Genomic DNA, 20,686 nt, shown 5'->3' with positions numbered 1-20,686 from the left:
GAAATTAAACCAAAGGATGACACAAGTTTTTGCAGCCGTAAAAAAATTACTCAAAATACCCAGGGATGCATGTTATAGAAATTCTTGGCCCTAGTCTAAAAAGGCTAGATTGGCAGACTGGGTAGCAATTTCGGTCGCTAGAGAAAATCTCACTAAAAGATGAGCATGATATGGTAGATCAGAACAAAGATTCTTTTACGAGTATATATATAAATTCTATAGAATTTGTATATATATTGCTGTTTTTATAAATTTACATTTTATTTCCTGTCATTTTTGTCATTTGCTACAAAATATGGCAAACTATATATATATATATATATTTGTAGTATATAATTTTGTAGCAGATGACAAAAATGACAGGAAATAAAATGTAAATTTCTAAAAAATTATTACAAGAAGCATATTATTTATGATTGCCACTGCACCCGCACTAGAGGACGTTTTTATAGCTGATCAATAGATAAATGCTGAGGAAATTCTTCAGCTAGTATTTTAGTATTCACTAGATTTTCTACCAGTACCAAGTTTTATGGTGCCCTATGCATTGCCTACATACTAAATTACATATCTTTATTTTAGGAAATACAAATTGCCTTGAATTTGAACACAAGTAAGCAAATGTATATACTATGTAATGGTAGAAAAACATACAATGTTAAGTGTTACAGCTGCAAAGGCTGCTATACCCATTCAATTGCAACACACAATACAAAATGAATTTTTTTCATTGATGTACTCATATGTGAACACTTAGCGCAAATTACATGTGATATATTTTTTTCTGCTGAAGCTTTTGCTAATGAACATTACAATCGTAGGGAATCTTCTAACCCTTAACCACATTGAGACTGATTTAACAATATACATGATTTTATAGTCATCTGATCCCACATTTATTCATGTTTCTATAAAACACAGTACGAACCTCTAATTTTGCTGATAATTATAACAAAGAAACCCTAATGGAGGGATATTGGAGACTCACAGTGTATAAATCCCTGTTGCGGACTTCTCTTGCTACTCAAAATCATGGAACTTAAGTTAAACCTTGGCAAGACCACTCTAATCCGAGTCATTGTTCTGTCTACTAAATTACGTATACAGTTACGCCTCTTTCCACTGAATTCTTACTGTATTTGACACCGTATCGTTAGTTTGTCATCAACCTGTTGATGCTGATGGCATTTTGTATCTTAGGACAGCATTTGTCATTTTATTGTTTTGAAAAGGTTTTATCGTACAGATCTCCATTAAACAAAACTAAAAATAAAAGCTGCTTCTAAATATATTTTATGCACTTTACTTGCATTTCTAAAAGACCATATTACCACCACCTTAGGTTTCTCTGCATCTACCAAAAATTCATACAACATACAATTATTACCAATTATATACAAATATATATAAAAATTACTTCAGCTTTTATAATTACATACAATTTCAATACGAGGTGCAAACATCCTCATCACATAATAGAACTGTAACTATATATGTGATTACTGCAGACTTGGAACACTGGCAACTTTGACTATCTTGATTTCAGGAAGAGAATATGTTGGTGAGTGTGGAGATGGCTGGTCAGAGGCTGATGAATGAGGAACTTGTGATGATGAATGCGACGATTGAGGTGGTTGTGATGTTATTGACTGGGAAGGTTGTGTTGATGATAACAGTGACGATGATGTGACTGAACTCAAAGATGACTGATGACTTTGACCTGAATGTATATCTAAGAAAACTCCTAACATTCGGTGTTGGACAATGCCTTGGGTTGCGTAGTCGAGTTTTCTCATTTTAGCAGCCAGCAATCTGCAAAAACTGCCACATTCATCATCGTCATCATCTTTTCTCCAGGCATCCGTAGTTTCCAGACGCTGATGGGAAGTGCGATCAACTGGCTACAACAGAATTAATTTGACCTCATCCACAATTTACATAAAATCTATTGATTATATTGTAATAAATCGAAAATCGAAAATAACGCTGTATGACTTCAGCTAGCGATCCATAGGTAGTTTATCAAAGCTGAAAATAAATTTGATGATAAACATTGAACTTTAGCAAAAATAACTATTAATAACACTAGAAATTCCCCTGTCATACAGCCCACGACCAAAGGATAATGGAAAAAAGAAAGGGTACTGCTGGTTGTTGAAAAAGTAGTTACAAAAGGTCAGAATTCTACAAAAGTAGAATTCTTTAGTTAGATGTTGTAGGCTTCGCCTACAACATCTACTAAAGAATTCTCTGAATCAGATGAGTTGTTGTTATTATTTTGAGTAGCGTGTTGTTGAACATTAGCATTTGATGTGTATGGTTGCTGTGAGGACCTATTTCTCCTCCTCCTCCGTAATAATTGGGAGAAACGCGCGACGACGCGGTGTTCTGGGAGGTTGTATGTCCATGGTAGTTGTCAAGTTGGTTTGAAATGAAATTCAAAAGGTCAATTATGCAAAACAAAAAAAGGTTGTATAAAAATCAGACCTAATCTACTACTATCTCAAACTTATGTTTTACAACAATAAAATAAATATTAATTCAAGCTGTAGGCCTAACCTGCTGTATGTAATTTAACTACCAACAGCAATAATGAAATATGTTTATTATATCTCTGAAATGCAATATTAAAAGTAAAATGGCGAGCTGCCGTGTAATATACACAGTTTGAAAGTTGTGTTGGAAAGTAGAAAGTTGGTTGTGTTGAATGTTGAATGGTTTTGACAGCGATATGTAACAGAAAGCAAGCATTAGCATTAACGCATCTGAAAGTTTTCTGCAAACTGGAGTAAAATAAATATTCTTGTCACAAAGGGGCATTGTAGTTCGGCACTAGCTTGTAGATAAGATGTAAAGAAATCTGGCTAATGTTCTAGATAATTTAATGAAACCTTCGGTAATTGGACAAACACATAGGCTGATAAACTGTGTACCACATTTTCGTACCTGTAAATCGGTCTACGCCTCAAATGGTCTACATTAATTAAAGAAACCTTCGGCAATTAGACAATGCTATAGACTGGTGAAATGTGCACATTTTTCTCGTGAAATGCGCACGACTTAATAGTTCTACTATTTGTCGCATGGCCTTATTGCCGTTTTGTTGGCCGGTCTTAATTTTGATTAGAAATAGCTTGTCAAGTTTTTATCGCGAGTTTTGGCCAAATCAATCTGTCTATTTATGTATAATCCGATCAGATGGATTAGTTTTAGGGTCTTGCGGTAACATTTCAAATACTTGGTAACATATTTAAATAGGTTTATATGTGTTTTGTATCGATATTATATTTAAACGACTCTACACAAAAATGGTTAAATTTGTTGATGAGATTTCGGTACAAGGGTTTGCGACGGCCGTCAATGAATAATTTTCGTGAGTTGTGTGACATGTGCATTTGTCATAAATCTCCCAACCAATCGCTCCGCTCGCGTTTGGTCGTGGGAAAACGATAAACTAACAAGCATAATCAAGAAAAATATGGTAAACCATGTCTAATCTGACACATTGGAAGATAAACCTGCTCACCATCCTGCCTCTGTTCTTGGTATTATTTACAAGAGTTAGAGGAACAGGAGTAGCTGTCTCAGTTTTGATAGCAGCAGTAATAGTAGTTGGATTGGTATTAGTGTCCACAAAGTCATCAAATGACGCTGTATCTTCTTCTGTACTGCTAGCTTCATCTGCAGAAGGTTCAATTGTAATACAGTCATACTTCAACTTACGAGCTTAATGCGTTCCGAGACTGAGCTCATATGTCAATTTACTCGCATGTTGGTGCAATTCATTTATATATAGAACAATTAAATATATATTGATTGGTTTCCATACTCTAAAAAAAGCAAATAAAACACTCAAAACAAGATATTATAACAGAAAGAACATGTTGGTTATTGTCCTTACGTAGTACATGTTTTCAAAAAGCAACAAATAAAAAACAATGCAAGGAAATGTGATTAATTAAAATGTAAAATTAAATACATACAATAGCAGTTAACACTCGCATTTGCCAGGGAGGGAGATATAAGTTATCCTTCGTTACAACAGGTGACTTTGGTAAATTTGGATTTTATCAAAGTGTTAAAAGACAAACTTACAAGCAAACCAAAAAGCAAACTCTCATTTTCAACTAAACGTAATTAAAATTTCTTCGGCGTTCCTAGTTTGAAATTTCTCGCTGGTTAGCGAGAAATGTTTCCTTTTTTTCGCTTTCACGACTAGCCGGCCGTTTTAAGATAAACCTATCTAAGGACGTTTGCCTTTGTCGCCCTTGCAACATGTTGCGATTAGGACGAACACAGGTGTCGCCACAAATGGTTAACGCACGACCACTAGCCAACTTGTACGAATGTCTATTAAACAGTTTGGATAGATAGCGCCGGCCTTTTCACATAGCATCGTTTCAGTTACGCTGTCACCGGCCAATTGTTTGTCCAATGCCATCAGCGGTCGTGAAGATCGCTGCACCGTTTAGAAACTATGGTTAGTCCTTTTGCGAACTAAATGCCCTGAATATAATCCTTCTGTTTGATAATTATGAATGTATTTCTGTCATATTGCCGAGCTAGCTGAATCACGCATACACATTTCGCATATTTTTCCGTTTAATATCGACTGTTATCATTTGCTTTTTCTTCGTAATATCTTTCATTTTACTGGCAAACTTTCGGTCTACGCACAGTACTTTTAATTCACATAATTCTGCACAGAAAATCGTGCACAAAAACACGGTACAACAGTATAACCTGAGCAGTTGAAAAATACATAGTGATGCTGTTCTCATAAAACACCTCCGGCATACTTGGCAACTGACTCAAGTGCTCGTATCTCAAACATGGCTCGTATGTTAGTGCTAAAACGTGCTTGAAAGCTGGCTCGTATCTCAAGTTTCTCGTACGTTGGAGCACTCGTAAGTTGAAGTATTACTGTACAAGTTTTACCATAGTGAAATGGTAGGCTAGGAAATTATCTAGATTGGAACGAGGTCGTGAGCATTCCACGCCAGATAATTTCTCTGAATACATCTGCCATTTGATTGAGCCTCCAGCAGAAACTAATTTAGTTCAAGGGAAAGTTGTTAACGACTGACTGCATACTGTTTTCACTCCAAATTGAAAGAACAAGTTACGAACTTAAAAATTAGCAAAAATAATTACACTACAATATTGTGATAGAAAACAACCTTAAGTGTTAGCAATCAGAGCAGCTCAACGTACTTTGGGTGGGTCGTAAACTATTAGTGCTAAATTGTAAAAATTATAAGCTTTCCAATTGGCCAATTGAAAGTGAATTGACGAATCGATCAGGAATCTGCTGATAGGCGCATCTCCAAGCGAATCTTGCAAAATGGAATACTTTTGCTATGAAGGTAGGCATGAGAGCTAAACTTACCATCTAGTAAATTGGCACCTCTTTTATTTCGGTGTTGGATATATTCACTCAACCAACGAAGGCTCTCCAACTCTTTATTAATTGGAACATCCTCTCGATCAGAGTCAGACTTAGCGAGAACCTGCGCTTTTAAATACCTCGCAAGCTTTGTCCGTATGTTCTCATACCTAAACAAACCCATTGAAATTATTCTTTATACGTGGTTATTTCAAAATAAACAGCTGCCGACGCATTTATAACGATGTCAATAGAATAAGCGAGTAAAGCAACTGCTAGTGTAGTTCACCAACCGTTTGCGAGCAGCCACTGGTACCATGTCAACCTGTGCTCCAATTGCTTTCCATGCATTTTCTTTGATGGCAATATTTTTAAATTCTTTGGATGTGCGAACATAAACGGCTCTGTATAAATAGTAACAAGAAAAGGTGCAGACTGTGTACACAAAGATGTAATGGATGATCCTATTAAGGGGAAATCCTAAATGAAAACATATGTAACATGTTTCCATTTGAGATTTCTTTTTCAATAAGATTACAATTTCGGATTATAAAAACAAACACGTAAATATATGTATTTAAGATTTATAAACATACAGCAGAACCTTGACTTACGGAATTAAATCGTTCCGGAAGTAGAAAATTTCATAAGTAGAAACTCATTTTACCCTTTAAATGCCCTAATACGTTCCAACGGTATAAAAAATTTAGACACAACACCTGCATCAAAACATGCTGGTGTTATGTGTAAATACATGCATAGTTAAAGCACATAAATTACATAATTTTTTTATTATATATTTCAATACATCAGAGTCTTGGCTTTCGAATGAGCCTATATTCAATACACAGAGAATAATAGAACTATGAAAAACGAGGTGTCAAAAGTACGTCCTGCAAAAAAAAACACTTGGTTCAGGTACTCAAAATGTGGCGTCATAATTCTCATTTAGCCTTAGGTCGTCGATCCCTTTCGCTGCCATTGAGGCTGCGTTTTTCTGTGACAATCGGTGCTGTTAAACATCGGACAATCGCGCTTTTATGCCTCCTGCCACGAGAGTTTTTTGACACCACTTTTGCCACTCGCACACCGTACATGTACTACTACAAAATTTGCCTTTGAGATCGGGATATCAGACAATCGCGCTTTTGTGCCTCCTGCCACGAGAGTTTTTTGACACCACTTTTGCCACTCGCAACCCGGAGAGCGCTAATAATAAACTAAGATTCTAGATAATCAACAATGCCCGCAATCGTGCTAACGCCGACCAATACAAACACATGTACTGGGTTAATTAATTATGCTTCAATAAATGTACTGTCGTTGATAAAGGTAATGAAATCACATCGATTAAATTATGACCTGCGGTTGCGTGGCCCTAGGACTAAATGTCAATCGCACTTTCGCGAGATCACGCAATGCTTGAAATTAATTAGTCTCAGTCGTCACCCTTAACATCGCATTAAAAATAAAGAGCTAGTGCATAATATCATCAGGAAAATATAGTGTGGTTTGGAGTCTGATGTACTTATCATAGAAATAATATGTACATGGAGAACTAATGACACTGATTCCTTTGTCATCAGACCTGCCAACCCTAGAGTGGGGCAATGTGTGAGATTTAGTTTTGGGGCAATTGATGTATCAATGATAGTATATATAAAATTGTGGAAATTGGGGCAAAAATCTCACGCGTTTCCATTTTTTCTTTGGGGTGATTGCGTGAGTCTCACGCCCAATGCGTGAGAGTTGCAGGTATGTTTGTCATCTTCATTCGTTCTCTGGAGTTGTCCTACCTTCACCTGCCAGTAGCGTCATTATCGTCACTTTCGTAGTTGATAAATAAGCAGTAAGAGCACACAACAACGAATATGAGAATTGTGACGTCACAATTTTCGAGACTATGCCAGTAAACCTTTTCGCGGTAGAGCTCTGGGGAAATCCTATAAACACCAACCAATGTCTGTCTCACCATGGCAAACAATAGCTCATTCGAAAGCCAAGACTCTGATGTATTGAGATGTACAATAAAAAATATGTAATTTATGTGCTTTAAAAGCTGTAACAAATACATTTTAGAATTAGGCTATAGTACTACAACATATATAGAAAAATTTCACATGAAAAGAACATAGAAATTATGAATAAAACGATGAGAACATGAATGGTGTTTGTTTGTGTACATTTGGTGGTGGCTAAAATATATCACTACATTTACTCTTGCACCTTTCATCTCCTATTTATTTGGCAAAGCATATGACCTACTTAACAAGTTTGCAAGCAAATATGTGTGAAGTAACTACTGACAACCCTAACATGTACCAAAGATTGTATTAAAACATTGTGGTCGATGTGAATATTATAATCCTGCCTACGTAGTGATTTGGATTAGCAATAATCATTCTAAAGTCAGCTTCACAGTGAATGCGTTCAGTGAAGCTTTAGAGTCATCTACTAAAATGAAAGCAAGCGCATATTACAATGGAGTTCGCCAAATAACATTAAATCATTCCAGTGTTGGTATGGTAAGGTGCAAATGTCATATAAAGGGAGTATAAAAACCCATAGTACAAACAAACACTGGTAAAAAAATTTATATATACGCACTGTAGGCCTACATATTAAAAATTTGTAACATAATGGTATATTAACCATAGGAGGTATAGTTAACTACAGGAACTTTAGTGCATTTAGTAATTATGATTTACAATAAAACTTTTATTTCAATAAAATCCGCTTTTCACTTCCTCCTTTAACGGCGTTATCAATCTTAGGACCCATGGCTAATGAACTAAAGTTATATATGTAGTTACATAATAATATAATCAATTAAAATTTATAGTAGTATTACATTAAACGCTTGAATGCACAATAAATTTTCACTTTCGCTTACTTTTCCCTAATTTTCGTTTCATTCCTGCAATAGCAAGCATTTACGATACACAAAGAATGCTAAACTGAGGGAGAGCGAGAGCATCGTAGCTCTTTCAGATATTGTGGGGATTTTGGTGAATAGCATATTGGCATCTTCATGATTACGACGTATTTAGCACACCGACCGCCAAATTTGAATTTCAAAAGAAATTTTGTTGATGTATGGTGAAAAAAGGAACGCGACGAGGAACAACGAGGAACACAACAATCAAAATATAAACAGTTCTCTACATAACAGATAGACTCAACACATTATTAAGAGAAGGGAGGATGTTGTGCCGAACTATTACCGACGCCAATATAGACTATGCTTTGCACATGCGTAAAAAATCCATGCTTGATAAAATGGCAACTTGACAATTAGAGTATTTATTTAGGGATTTAGCCTGGCCAGGTTTATCATTAATATTTTCATAGTCACACATATACTGCGTGTGCAATATATGTGTGTGTATATATAGCTGGGAGTGGTGGTGCACTCTTGTAATCCAACTACTTGGAAGCTAGGTTTAGTGGTACATTCTACCTAACACAAACAGGCAAGACGCAACAATAGTTACTAAGGTTAACATAGTATTTTGGTACTATTTTTAATGATGATGATTTTTACCGGAAGGTAATTGCATCAGATAATGACGAGAAGATTTTTACACCCCTTTATCTATGTACGTCTATAGCCTACGATATTTTCACATGCCAACACTGAGACGAACAGAAATCATATAATTGTATACCAAATAATTTTTGATTGTAATCATAGTAAAATACTCTATATTTAATCATTACTCCTTAATGATTTCACATTTACATTTAATCACCTCTACATTTATATTTTTCCATCTAACCGGATACGTATTCTTTATTCCAAGATTTTAATAGCTATAGCTGGAACTACACACATGCATACACAATAAATTTAAGAAATATATATATCCTAGCTGCGCTTCCTGGCGTTGCCCGAGTATTAAAAATCAGCTTTTATAGAATGAGAGTTGCCTGGCAGATTGCCAACATAGAAAATTTTTAGTAAGCTAACTAATGACAATCACTTACTTACGCAATCACCCCGCTTCGTACGCAAAGCCATTAGGCATTTGCTCCCATATGGCGACTTATATCAGCTAGCTAACAACTCAATCTCTGTGGCCTAATGGGTATGGTGATGGACTGGTGAACAGTAGAGTCTGAGATCAAATCTTCTTCAGTATGGATTCTTTATTCTAAGATTTTAATAACTATAGTTGGAGGGACACACGTATACTTTGAGAAATAGATATATCTATAAATATATAGATATATAAAGTGCAGTTATCAGGCTGTAGGTCTCAACAGTTGAGACCTACAGCCTGATAACTATCACGAAACTGTCAGTAGTTAACCAAGGTAAGTACTTTATTTACCTATCTATTACTTTATACAGCTTTATTTCATGTCAAGCACTGTGGTTTTAGTTCTACTTATAATAAATTTCAATATATATCACATGTATATATGTATATATCACATATATACATGTATGTCACATATATAGCATCACGTTTCCTCCCTGTTTAACCTTGCATCGCGACTCGCCGAGTCTCTTTCATGAGATAAGTTGTAACAGAGATCCATGCAGTGAACGTGTTGCGAAGAATCTGATAGGCTCACAGACAGAAAATTAGAGATTATTTGATGTTACCAAAGAAAAAAGAGTAAAATTTAGAACTGTGTCAAAATTGGTGGTGATGGATTTATTTCAAATCAAATTGTTAATGAACATTTTGACAGGAGTAGATAATAATTTTTAGAAATAAAATGGAACTGCATGTTATCTCAAGCTACTTAGCCTTTGTGAGATTATCATCAAAAGCAGTTCGGGTAATACGATGCTGGTATTAAAACATCCAACCTAAAGTTAGTTACCATGCTCTGTGAACAATAATTTCAAGCTGCAGAGGCTTTGCTGCATAAATTGATGTAAAAAAACAGACAGTAATTATAAAAAAATTACATTTATCAATTTAGCTGATACCCTTAATGCTCTCCAATTTTAACATTTCTAGTTTTTATATAACTTTTGATGATTTTGCGACTTAAGATCAAAACACCTTCGTGCCAAATGATATTCAGTAAATCAAATCCCAAATCACTCGACAATGAGTTGGCAATATTTGACGATTTCTATAGTAAAAAGATCAAAAAACAAAGGTGATGCTCTACAAAATAGGGCAGATTACCACAAGTTCCCTCTTGTTTCATCAGTTGATTGCACTATGATCAGGCCTGCCAACCCATGAGTGGGGCAATGCGTGAGATTTGGTTTTGGGGCAATTGATGTATCAATGATAGTATATAAAAAATTGTGGAAATTGGGGCAAAAATCACACGCATTTTCATTTTTTCTTTGGGGTGATTACGTGAGTCTCACGCCCAATGCGTGAGTGCTGGCAGGTATGACTATGATGTAATATATAATACTGCATCCAAATAATAGTAATAAGTAGATCACCAATCAAGTATTTCTTTCTTTGTATTTGTTCCCACAGATGTGTTGGGTTTATTTCATGTACTATGATGTGAGGATAACATAAAAAGAGCATGAAATGTCAAAAGTAAACAAAATTATTGCTATTGGCAGGAAGGAAATTTGTCAAACTCATTTCATCACTCGCTTGATGCCATTACATTTCAGAAGTTACAATTTTAGAAAATTTGATCCGAAAAGATAACTTTGCCATGGCCACATTAAACCATAACTGTCACGAACAACTTTTATTGTATTTACTAGGTAAATCAGACACGCTGATTCCGATTTTGTACTCAAAATAAAGATTAGTCCACTAACCTTCAAAGTCATTTAGGCTTTTTTAAAGCGTTTCAATATCCGTTTCGAAAACAACACAATCGGCATTACAAGCTCCGCCCATAAATATGTGACGAAACCTAGCTTTTTCAGAAACGGAAGTTAAAAAAGTTTAGTCCGATTTAAAATAATAGAGATGGAAGTCTTAAAACCCATTATTGTCTAAATCCAGCCTGTAAAATAAGTTCAGTTTTTTATGAAAGGGATATAACTATTTAAAATTGCTCGCAGCTTGTTACATGACGTTTAAATGGGCTGGACGCCAAGAAAAAGGAGCTCAAAAAGCGCGGTTTTATCACGAGCTAGCGTTGTTATCGCGCTTTTTAAATACGCAATGCTGAATAGCTTATCTACCTTTCAGAAAAGACTGATATTATTTTTAAAGCTGGATTTAGATATTAATAGATTTTAAAACACCCATCTCTATTATTCTAAATCGGTCTAAACATCTTTACGTAACTTCTGTTCCTAAAAAGCTAGGTTACGTCAAGTATTTATGGGCGGAGCTTGTTATGCCGATCGTGTTGTTTTCGAGACCGATATTAAAACGCTATAAAATATCCTTTATTACTCTGAAAGTTAGTGGCCTAATCTTTATTTTGATTACAAAATCGGAATCAGCATGTCTGATTTACCTAGTAAATACGATAAAAGTTGTTCGTGGCAGTTATGGTTTAAGAATCACCTTTTACTAAAATCTTCCTATTGGCGCTGACGCTGCAGGGTACACAATAGCTGGAGAGCAACCTTAGCTAGTATTTGTCGTACTTTATTTTGGCATTATTATTTATTACATTATAAATTATCAGATATAATGTGATTCTATCGTTTTAGATATCAGTAACCTAAAAATCATCATAGTATAATAATAATTTACAGGTCATTATTGTATGACAGTGATATATATACTGGGTAGCTCTACTATTTTTATCCTCAAATCGAGCAGCTTTAATAAAATCAGTTGGTAATTGGTTTGATTTTCAATAAAGAAAGCGACTCGGATAAAGCTCAAGGAAAAATCAGAAAAGCGCGATAACTGGCTAAAAAGGAGTGCTAAAGTGCAAGCATTCATGCGCGAAAAAGGCTACCTCAAAAAAGAAGATGCTCAAGGAAACAGTGACAGGAAATTGAAAATTTAGAAGAACGCCTGTGTGCCAAAAAATTATGTTTGGTGGAACGTGAAGAAGCTCTTGACTTCGATATGAGAAATCCAAAGAATGTGCTCGAAACGCTCTGAGTAATTTGTTGATCTCTAATCAGCGAGCGAATCCATCGATGTTTGTAGACATTGGTGTCTACAAACATCAATGGTGTCCCAATACGTTGTTATTTCTGCCGAAATAGCTAGTGATTGTCACACAAAAAGTAATCACAAGTTTGAATCAAGCATTTTGGTTCTGATGTTTCAAACGCACAGCAAAACACGATGTCAGATACCGCCCCGTCATAACCCATAGCTGTGAAAATTGGTTAGTGTGTAGTTCTGAGGCTTATTATCCTTTGGCTTGTTGGGGACTAGTAATCTTCTGGAGAAAAAGATATAGACTGTTCCTTTAGGGAATGTCCTACTCAGGCAGTAAGGATGTATCGATGGTACTCTGCTTTCTTTTCGAATAATAGACCTACCTTTTGTAATCAGTTTGTAATGACCAAGTATTGTTGCTTTTTATAGTTTGTTTATTTTTCTGTGTGAAGTTATTACATACAACTTGTTAGCTAAAACTTGTGCAGAAGTGCCATTACTTGGTAATTTGATAGTCCAGCATTTGTTAGATATTTGAAAATAAAGATCAAACTGTGCCATATGAATAATCGCATCCCTTCAATTGTGTATACAGCTCCTATTCACTCTTGTACACTTATAGTTATTGTGGTCTTGCATCCCCGTTGCCCGTCCACCAGTTGTGGCACTTGAGTACAAACTATATATTGGTTGTGGTGCCTAGGAGGACATGAGCAGAAACATGCGGTTAACACCCAGTCAACCCTGCAGAACTTCGCAACACATTTATATATGAGAACTAAGTCCAAATCAGGGACAGACAACCATTATTCGATTCCACAAAATAGTGGTCGCTGGCAAAATTCCCCTTCAATATAAATGTACTAAGGCCACTACCACAACGATAGGTTCAAAATGTGGCTGAAAATCGAACAAGAATAATTTTAGCACATTTATGCAAAATGCATAGGAAAATATATGAACGTTCATGGAAAATGAATATGAAAACATGAAAAACAATTGGCACATTTATGGAAAGGCAAAAAAGCTGAAAGTGTATATAAGCACGTCAAGATTTGCTTTCTTCGTTCAATTTTGTGTTACCTTTTTTCCTTTTCCGAATTCAAAACATACACGGGAACGTAAATCCAACACCAAGTGAAACGTTCAAGGTTGTCACGTTGGCGACGGGACGTAAGTGTATCTTGACTTGATGAATTCAACTAGCGCTATGCGGAGTTGAAATACCTAGCATTCTATAAGCATGCTTGTATTCTTCTACTATAGCCTACATTTGCATTTTAGAATACATATAAGCGTTTTCTTCATGATATCTGTTCATCGTAGCTATGATGGTGTTTTAATTCGAGTTGGTTTGCAAAGCAAATAGGTAACATCAGTTAATTATTTCTGTTCACTATTAATTATGCTGGTGTGATATGATCGTTAATAGACTTTATTTTGAGGTTGTAAGTGTACTTATACTAAAAGGTAGCACAATAATTGATCCTGATTACCTGTATGACCGAATAACATTCATAAATTCGTTATCGGAGATGTGTGTCATACTGGGTAAAAAACACCAATTTACGTTCGACGGATACGGATTGTGTCACGAACCTTACACCTTTCCTAACAGTCCCGTAAGGTTGCTATTAGTCAAGCAGGGAGCGAGAAAGGTAAACATTTTGCTTTAGCGCGTAAAAGACTTTCACATGTCTATTACGCAAAGATTCCCGTTCAAGTTTCGTCAGTACATCGGGACACGGTTATTACCTAAACGTCAAACATAAGCAGGAGTATAATAGCTCGTATCATCTATTAGGCGGGTTATAGAGCGTATCTTCCTGGTCAGGTATAATTGCAGTGGCTCAAAACCTGGTCAGTTTCTGGGTCGTTTTGTAGAGGTGGAGCTTAATCAGGAAATGCAAATGTTTTGTCGGCACTAAGCGACGAGGTTTTAAGCAGGTGCCAATGTTTAGTCGGTTAGAAATTGAGTCTGTAATCTTTTTATTTTTTGTAACAAAATAAAGCATAAACATCGTTTTAGGCAAATCTTTAATCAAAAATATGAGATCTTTCATCAAACTAGCATAACGTATTCACATAGTTGTTTATCGTAGTTTTGTCGTGTTAAGACAAAATAGTAACATGCTCACGAAACGGAAAAAAATCTTCTCAAAAATACATCATTAATTATTCTGTATTCGTTTAAACAATGTGTATGGAAAATATCTTACATACGTTGTAATATGATTGCACTTACATATATGTAACGCGGTATTATATAAGTTATCGAATATTTGTGATTATGTTCGAACCAAATAAAATGCACATTGAAACAATTGTCTACTTTGCTACTATTCTGAGATCTAAAGAAGATTCTATTTCATTTTAGTGTAACTATTTATGTTAGCGTATCGTAAGACAAAGATTGTGAAAAGGCAACAGAAGACATTAGTCTATCTTATCTTTAATGCAAACACCGACTTCTCCAACAACTAACTTTATTTAGATTTTGAACTAACCGCACTCTGTAGGTATTCATTTGTCAATTTGCTTATATATTTATTATTTATGTACAGCATTGTGTGACCAAAAAGATTTTCTTGATTTGTTGGGCAAAAAATATTTTGTTACTGTTGGCATGATGATGTATTTTCTTGCTTCAATATAAATAATGCATGTGGCAATTGTTGTGAATCATTGTTAGCAGCTTTCCCGTTACCTCCACAAGCACAATGTAGCCAATTCTGGAAAATCAGAGGGCAGCACACACAAAACCTTTAGCATGATGTATGTCTATTGGCATTGCTGACGTTGTACAACATACATTGTTTGAAAAGTCGATGCGCAATGACAAAATGTCTGGTGATGGACCACTGGAACAATGATGGGAAATAGGTTGTTTCAGTTATTAGACGAATCTATCATGATAAATTGTAAAGTTTAATAATTTTACTTTATTTGATATAAAAAGAAAATGTTGCACATAACTTAATTACTACCACATCAGCACCAAAGCCATAAAAGGCCTTTAACAAGCACAAATGAGAACAGAATAACACAGTAAAAAAGGGCTACTACATATACTACATGTAGATATGTGAAAATAAGTGAATATAAGTCAGGGTTATTTAAAAAAAAATCAGTTTTGAAAACCCTGAATGTTTTATGTATGCAGGTATGTTTTAATTTGATCAATATATTCACTCAAAATTGAGCACAGTACAAGCTGAAACAGTTCGAGTTTTTGCATATAAAAGTATTCCTATCTAAAACAAGTTTGTTCTCTATGGCTTCAGATGAATTGGCAATGAGGTGGAGGGCACGCCAGATGCCCTCTGGCGTGACCTCCCTTCATTGCCAGTTCACCCACAGCTATAGGGAACAAACTTGTTCTATGCCTATCTAGATATTGCATGTATTAGAAAGCCTCAGGAAGCATTTTTGCTCTGTCATTTCTTACTCCCTGCAAACTCCTCTTGGAGATCCTTGATCTAAAATAAAAACAATCATAGCATGTGTATTTACATCTCCTTGAACTTGTAAAGTACTGTGAATGCAGTATTCAAGTGGCATTATTTGCGATGATTTTTGACTTTGACAGGAATATTATTTGTTAATTTAATGAAGTAGATTGGAAAGTTACATTGGACATTGTGATTAGCTGGAAGTTAATTTGGCGATCTCAAAGAACCGGGCAAATCTGCTTTTGCTAGTTCCTGACTTTATTACTGTTTTTACAGTAGTTTTATTTCACAATTATTTCCTGGCTTCATATATCTTCTCCGATCCTACATTGCTCAACCGACTTAGCCCATAGAGTTGACTTGTAGAAGACAACAGCGACATTAGTCCAAGTACTCAGTCTATGAATCGGATGGTGTTGTGACACCTCGTTATTAATTTCTCAAAGAGTTGATAACAACTCCAGAGATGCTCCCAAATCCTGATTAGAGATTTGCAAATCACATCAAATCACCAATCATGAGATTGGCATCAAAGTACCAAAAAATGGATTACCCAGCTTGTAAATAAAATCAAATTAAAACCATCAATTACATAATGGATGATGGTTTTAATTTCATTTTATTTGAAAGCTGAGCAGTCATCCTTCTAAGTGATTTGATTTGGAGCAAAATGCATGCCAGCGATTTGATATGCTTTACAAATCTGGAATCAAAGATTTGGGAGCATCGCTGCGCAACTCTCTCCAATTCAGACACTGAGCACTTACACTAAAGTGACACGAAAGCATCATGCAACAGGGTTCTAATTTTAAAACTGAGTTACTGAATATTACCACTCACCGGACTGTTAGGTATGAAAGTAACATCAGGTGTCTGAGTTACATCTATAATGCTGTCGTTTGTGGCGTTTCGTAGATGTTCCCCACATCAAAGGAAGCTCGCATAGCCTCTGCTCTTACTCCTACCCGTCCTGAGCAAGCACTGCATTTCCTCCTTATCTTGAGCTATAAATCAGAATGCTCGAGGCATTGAACGTTTGGCTGGGTGTGAACAGGCAACTTAACAAATATCGCAGTTGGCAGCAAATAATTTGTTTCTAAAACCTAATCCTGCCTACACAAGGGGTTCTTCTGCATTATCCTACTATAACTTCACGTTTTTCTAGCTACTAATCTAGGGCTATAAATGGCTTGAAGATCCGCCTACCAATAAAATTCCACATTTAACCATAATTAATATTGCACGATTTGCCTAAAATTTTATTGCTGGTTATGTGAGTGAGTACCTCCGTGTTACTATCAGATGCATTGTCTTGAGGATGCGGTTTCTTGGTTGGATTCTGTGACTAAAAATGTAAACAATACGTAAATTATGTATATCGACACCATGTGACAACATATATGAATTTATGCACATGTGTAGCATATTTATATTTGTGGGCACAATCTAACTAAATTCAAATTGGCAAAAGAGTCCAAACAAAGGCCTTGTTGCCAGGGCTCCAAAATAAGCATTCATTTGATCTTGCTTTTAATGATTGTTTTTGGAAATTTTAGGTGTGAAATATTAAATGTAAAATAAAATATTACGTCCAAGTTTAACCAAAGGCGTGAACTGCGATATAATACTATCTGGCGCATGTGTGAGGCCTCGGGATGAGAAATTCTCAAGAAAAATCAGACAGATTGCCGTAAACTTCACTGGCTATTGGGTCAAGGATATGGTATCTGAGCATTCCAATCAAGTCCTTGTTTCTTTGCAATTCTACCAAATTTCTATGAGAGTGTAGATGAATTAAAATAAGAGAAAATGTTTTTGAAGTTTGATGTACTGTGAGACCGAAAGCACAGTATTGAATACAGCTTAGACATGTCGCAACCCTCGCAGTAGTGTAGACTTAGATTTACTGCATTCTCTGATTTCGGGCTTACAAGAATATAAATGTGCACACGTGCTTTTGTTACAAGATAGCTATTTCAGAAATAAGACAAATTAAAATCCATAAAAGTAATAAATATTATTTATCATCTCTATGTAAAATCCATACTATACTATCTGTGCATTTGCAAAGACATAGAAGGATAGCCCTGTCTAAATATATTGGACATACAATGACCGAGTTTTGCTGTCCAAAAATATCCCTTGTAATAGGCTGAGTAAAATATTCTTGGTGTACTGGTAACTTACCCTCCGCTGTTCTTTGTACTTTTCCTTCTGGGTTTGCTGTCTTTCAGGGCCGTACATGCAGCCATACTCTTTTTCTTCGCCATACTCTTTTTCTTCGCCATACATACATAAATAGCCTTGACTGTCATGAATAACGTTCTTACCTCTCCAAATATCTTCACCTTGCTAAATTAGAGCAGATAAAATTTTAAAATTAAGAAACATGGTACAGATTTTTTAGATTCATTGGCTGAAAACATTGTAGGTTTTTAGCCTTACTTGATTGCTAACACTCAATTGAGAACTAACTGCTGCATGTATATGATGCTTGATACATTTATTGCTTGCTTGATTGTAATTATTAATATATACAATAATTTTTAATGTCATTTCAATTGCATGCCAATGCTTGTACACTGAAGCCCATGTATATCTTCTAATCAAGGCTGCACTATATACTTGATTGTAATCCACTGCATGTCTGTATATACACGCAAATCCACTTCGTCAAATTAAGCTTAAGAGTTGAGTGTCTATAGAGAGTAATCCTTTATTGCTGAGAGGTAGATGGTGTGTATCCAGTGTGAGTTGCTAGTGAACTGATGAAAATTGTGTCAACTCTGCTTCATGTAGGGCCTGTGACATCATAGATCACATGGTACAAAAACAAACCAAAAAGGGCTTCATAAAACTGCAGCATAAAAACATATAAGCTACTATTGACATGTGCTTCTATTGCACAACAACCAAGCATTGGCCTACATTTTACAATCAAGGTTACACTTCACAATCAAGGTTACACTAAAATATCTGAGGTATAAAATGTTCATTTTCAACACAAGATCACAAATTAGGCAGTGGAGAAAAAGTGCTTTAAGGATATGAGATTACCTTCAAAAAGTCTTTCATGCTTGTTGAATATGCCGTCCTAATGGTTTGTGTAAAACTTGTTGCCATATTCGATTTCATGGGCTTTGATGGCTTGCTCAGCCTCGTCTAACAATGAGGCAAGAAGGAGCAGCATAATGCTTAAATGCACTGCAATTAAAAAATATATTTGGTAGGCCCTCAGGGTCCTCGTAGAAGTTGACTGTCGTCAGCGATCATGTCATTCAGCTATCGAGGCTTCGATAACCTACCGACATGATTGCCAACTACAGGCACGGGAGGCCTGTAGGTAGGCTTATATAGAAGATGAAATGACGAATACATGAAGTCAGTTATGAATACATGATGACCCACTGAGGTCTTCTTTTAGGGTTGAAGCAATATGAATATGCAGTGCATTTCAAATAATTTTTTAAGACAAATTGCAAGCAGTAAGCGACTCTGACTACTGAGAACTACTGATCATAGGCAGGCTGTCTAGTCTGAAAATATAACTGCCCTGTATTGCAGGAGACTACAAAAACTTGCTTTACCTTGCCTCCTCTCCTACACTTTTTGTGAACCAAACAGATGAGATACAGCCTAGGCCTGGCGGTGCTACTGACAGCGCACCATTGTAGTAACAAGTTCAAATAAAATTTGAGATACACAATTAAATGGTTGTTCCTTAGGTAGCTACACACTGTCGTTGTTTCAAAGTGTGCTACAGTTGAGACTTTGTAGTAATATAAAGTTAGTTGTTAAAAAAGTGTGTGCTTGCAGCAAATACAGTAAAGATAAGAAACTGATGTCTTCTGTTGCCTTCATTTTTACAATCAATGCCTAACGAGATGCTAATACTAATATTTACAGTGAAATAAAATAGAATCATTTTAGGCTCTCAGAATGGTAACAAAGTGGACAACCGTTTTAATGTGCATTTTATTTGTTCAGAACATAATCGTAACTTTTCAATATTTTATGTAATACCGCTTTACAAAAGTGTATTCATATTAAAAAAATATAAAACTATTTTTAAAATATAAACGAATACAGAATAATTAATGGTGTATTTTTGTAGAAGATTTTTTCCGTTTCGTGAGCGTGTTACCATTTATTCTTAACAAGAAAAAACTACGATAAACAGCTATGTAAATACTTTTTGTAAATTTGCTAAAAGAACTCATATTTGTAATTAAAAATTTGCTTGGAAAAGATGCTTACGTGATATTTTGTCAAACAAAAAGATAACTACTCGATTTCTCAACAACTAAACGTTTGCAGCGGTTCAACTAACTTTAAAGCTTTTGTATTTCCGGATTAAGCTCCACCCCTACAAAACGACCCAGAAACTGACCAGGTTTTGAGCCACTGCAATTATACCTGACCTATCTCCTAGCGCAACTCGGCGTGACTGTATGCGGCTTCTGCGCCACATCACGTTGGTGCATGACAGGATGACTGTGCTGACTGCATGTGACAAATGTTAACGAACATGAACATGATTGTCAATTTACAAATTGACAAACGAGATGGGAAACTCAAAAAATGTTAAACAACTATACAATGTAATTGATAGCTGAGAAGCCGCGCAACGATTATTTCGTTACGACAACCAATAAAAAGATACTCCGTACACCATAGTTTCATTTAATAACAACAAACAGTTTTACTTTTAACCTCTTTCACGAATAGGATTTCTTTTTACCATGTAACTGCTTAGTAATACCAACTTCAGGATCTTATCCTATCTTACCTGTTGTAGAGTGATGTAACTGAGCCAAATGCAACAGTAA

The 20,686-nt window shown here is 35.5% G+C and overlaps 2 protein-coding genes across 3 annotated transcripts; both read right to left on the bottom strand.

Moving 5' to 3' along the window:
- Positions 1-1,225: 1,225 nt before the first annotated feature.
- Positions 1,226-14,019, bottom strand: LOC137404446 (uncharacterized). The gene is made up of 5 exons (XM_068090653.1): positions 13,902-14,019; positions 5,680-5,790; positions 5,390-5,556; positions 3,527-3,681; positions 1,226-1,901 (listed from the first exon to the last, which is right to left on the bottom strand). Exons 1-5 carry the CDS (start codon positions 13,949-13,951, stop codon positions 1,500-1,502), a joined length of 885 nt encoding a protein of 294 aa, XP_067946754.1. The 5' UTR covers positions 13,952-14,019; the 3' UTR covers positions 1,226-1,499.
- Positions 14,020-15,330: 1,311 nt separating this feature from the next.
- On the bottom strand, positions 15,331-20,155 carry LOC137404349 (uncharacterized). 2 transcript variants are annotated; one of them, XM_068090543.1, is made up of 6 exons: positions 20,115-20,155; positions 18,915-19,061; positions 18,045-18,209; positions 17,143-17,202; positions 16,698-16,861; positions 15,331-15,884 (listed from the first exon to the last, which is right to left on the bottom strand). In XM_068090543.1, exons 2-5 carry the CDS (start codon positions 18,990-18,992, stop codon positions 16,742-16,744), a joined length of 423 nt encoding a protein of 140 aa, XP_067946644.1. In that variant the 5' UTR covers positions 18,993-19,061; positions 20,115-20,155; the 3' UTR covers positions 15,331-15,884; positions 16,698-16,741. The 2 variants fall into 2 exon arrangements, with proteins under 2 accessions (XP_067946644.1, XP_067946645.1); XM_068090544.1 differs by having other exon boundaries at positions 17,143-17,196.
- Between the last annotated feature and the right edge of the window lie 531 nt (positions 20,156-20,686).

The sequence above is a fragment of the Watersipora subatra genome, chromosome 9 (genome assembly GCF_963576615.1).
Source record: "Watersipora subatra chromosome 9, tzWatSuba1.1, whole genome shotgun sequence".
Taxonomy (NCBI): domain Eukaryota; kingdom Metazoa; phylum Bryozoa; class Gymnolaemata; order Cheilostomatida; family Watersiporidae; genus Watersipora; species Watersipora subatra.
Note: the sequence above shows the minus strand (reverse complement) of the source record. Positions and strands in the feature narration are given on the sequence as shown.

Bases quoted from the DNA above. Each gene is read 5' to 3' on its own strand.
- LOC137404446 (XM_068090653.1), bottom strand. From the start codon at position 13,951: ATGACACACATCTCCGATAACGAATTTATGAATGTTATTCGGTCATAC. The intron at 5,791-13,901 runs GTAATCAGGATC...CTATTTATACAG, and splicing joins AATGTTATTCGGTCATACAG to AGCCGTTTATGTTCGCACAT. The intron at 1,902-3,526 runs GTGAGCAGGTTT...ATTCTGTTGTAG, and splicing joins CCAAGAACAGAGGCAGGATG to CCAGTTGATCGCACTTCCCA.
- LOC137404349 (XM_068090543.1), bottom strand. From the start codon at position 18,992: ATGAAATCGAATATGGCAACAAGTTTTACACAAACCATTAGGACGGCA. The intron at 18,210-18,914 runs GTAATCTCATAT...GCTCTAATTTAG, and splicing joins GCATGAAAGACTTTTTGAAG to CAAGGTGAAGATATTTGGAG. The intron at 17,203-18,044 runs GTAAGTTACCAG...TTACATTTTTAG, and splicing joins AGTACAAAGAACAGCGGAGG to TCACAGAATCCAACCAAGAA.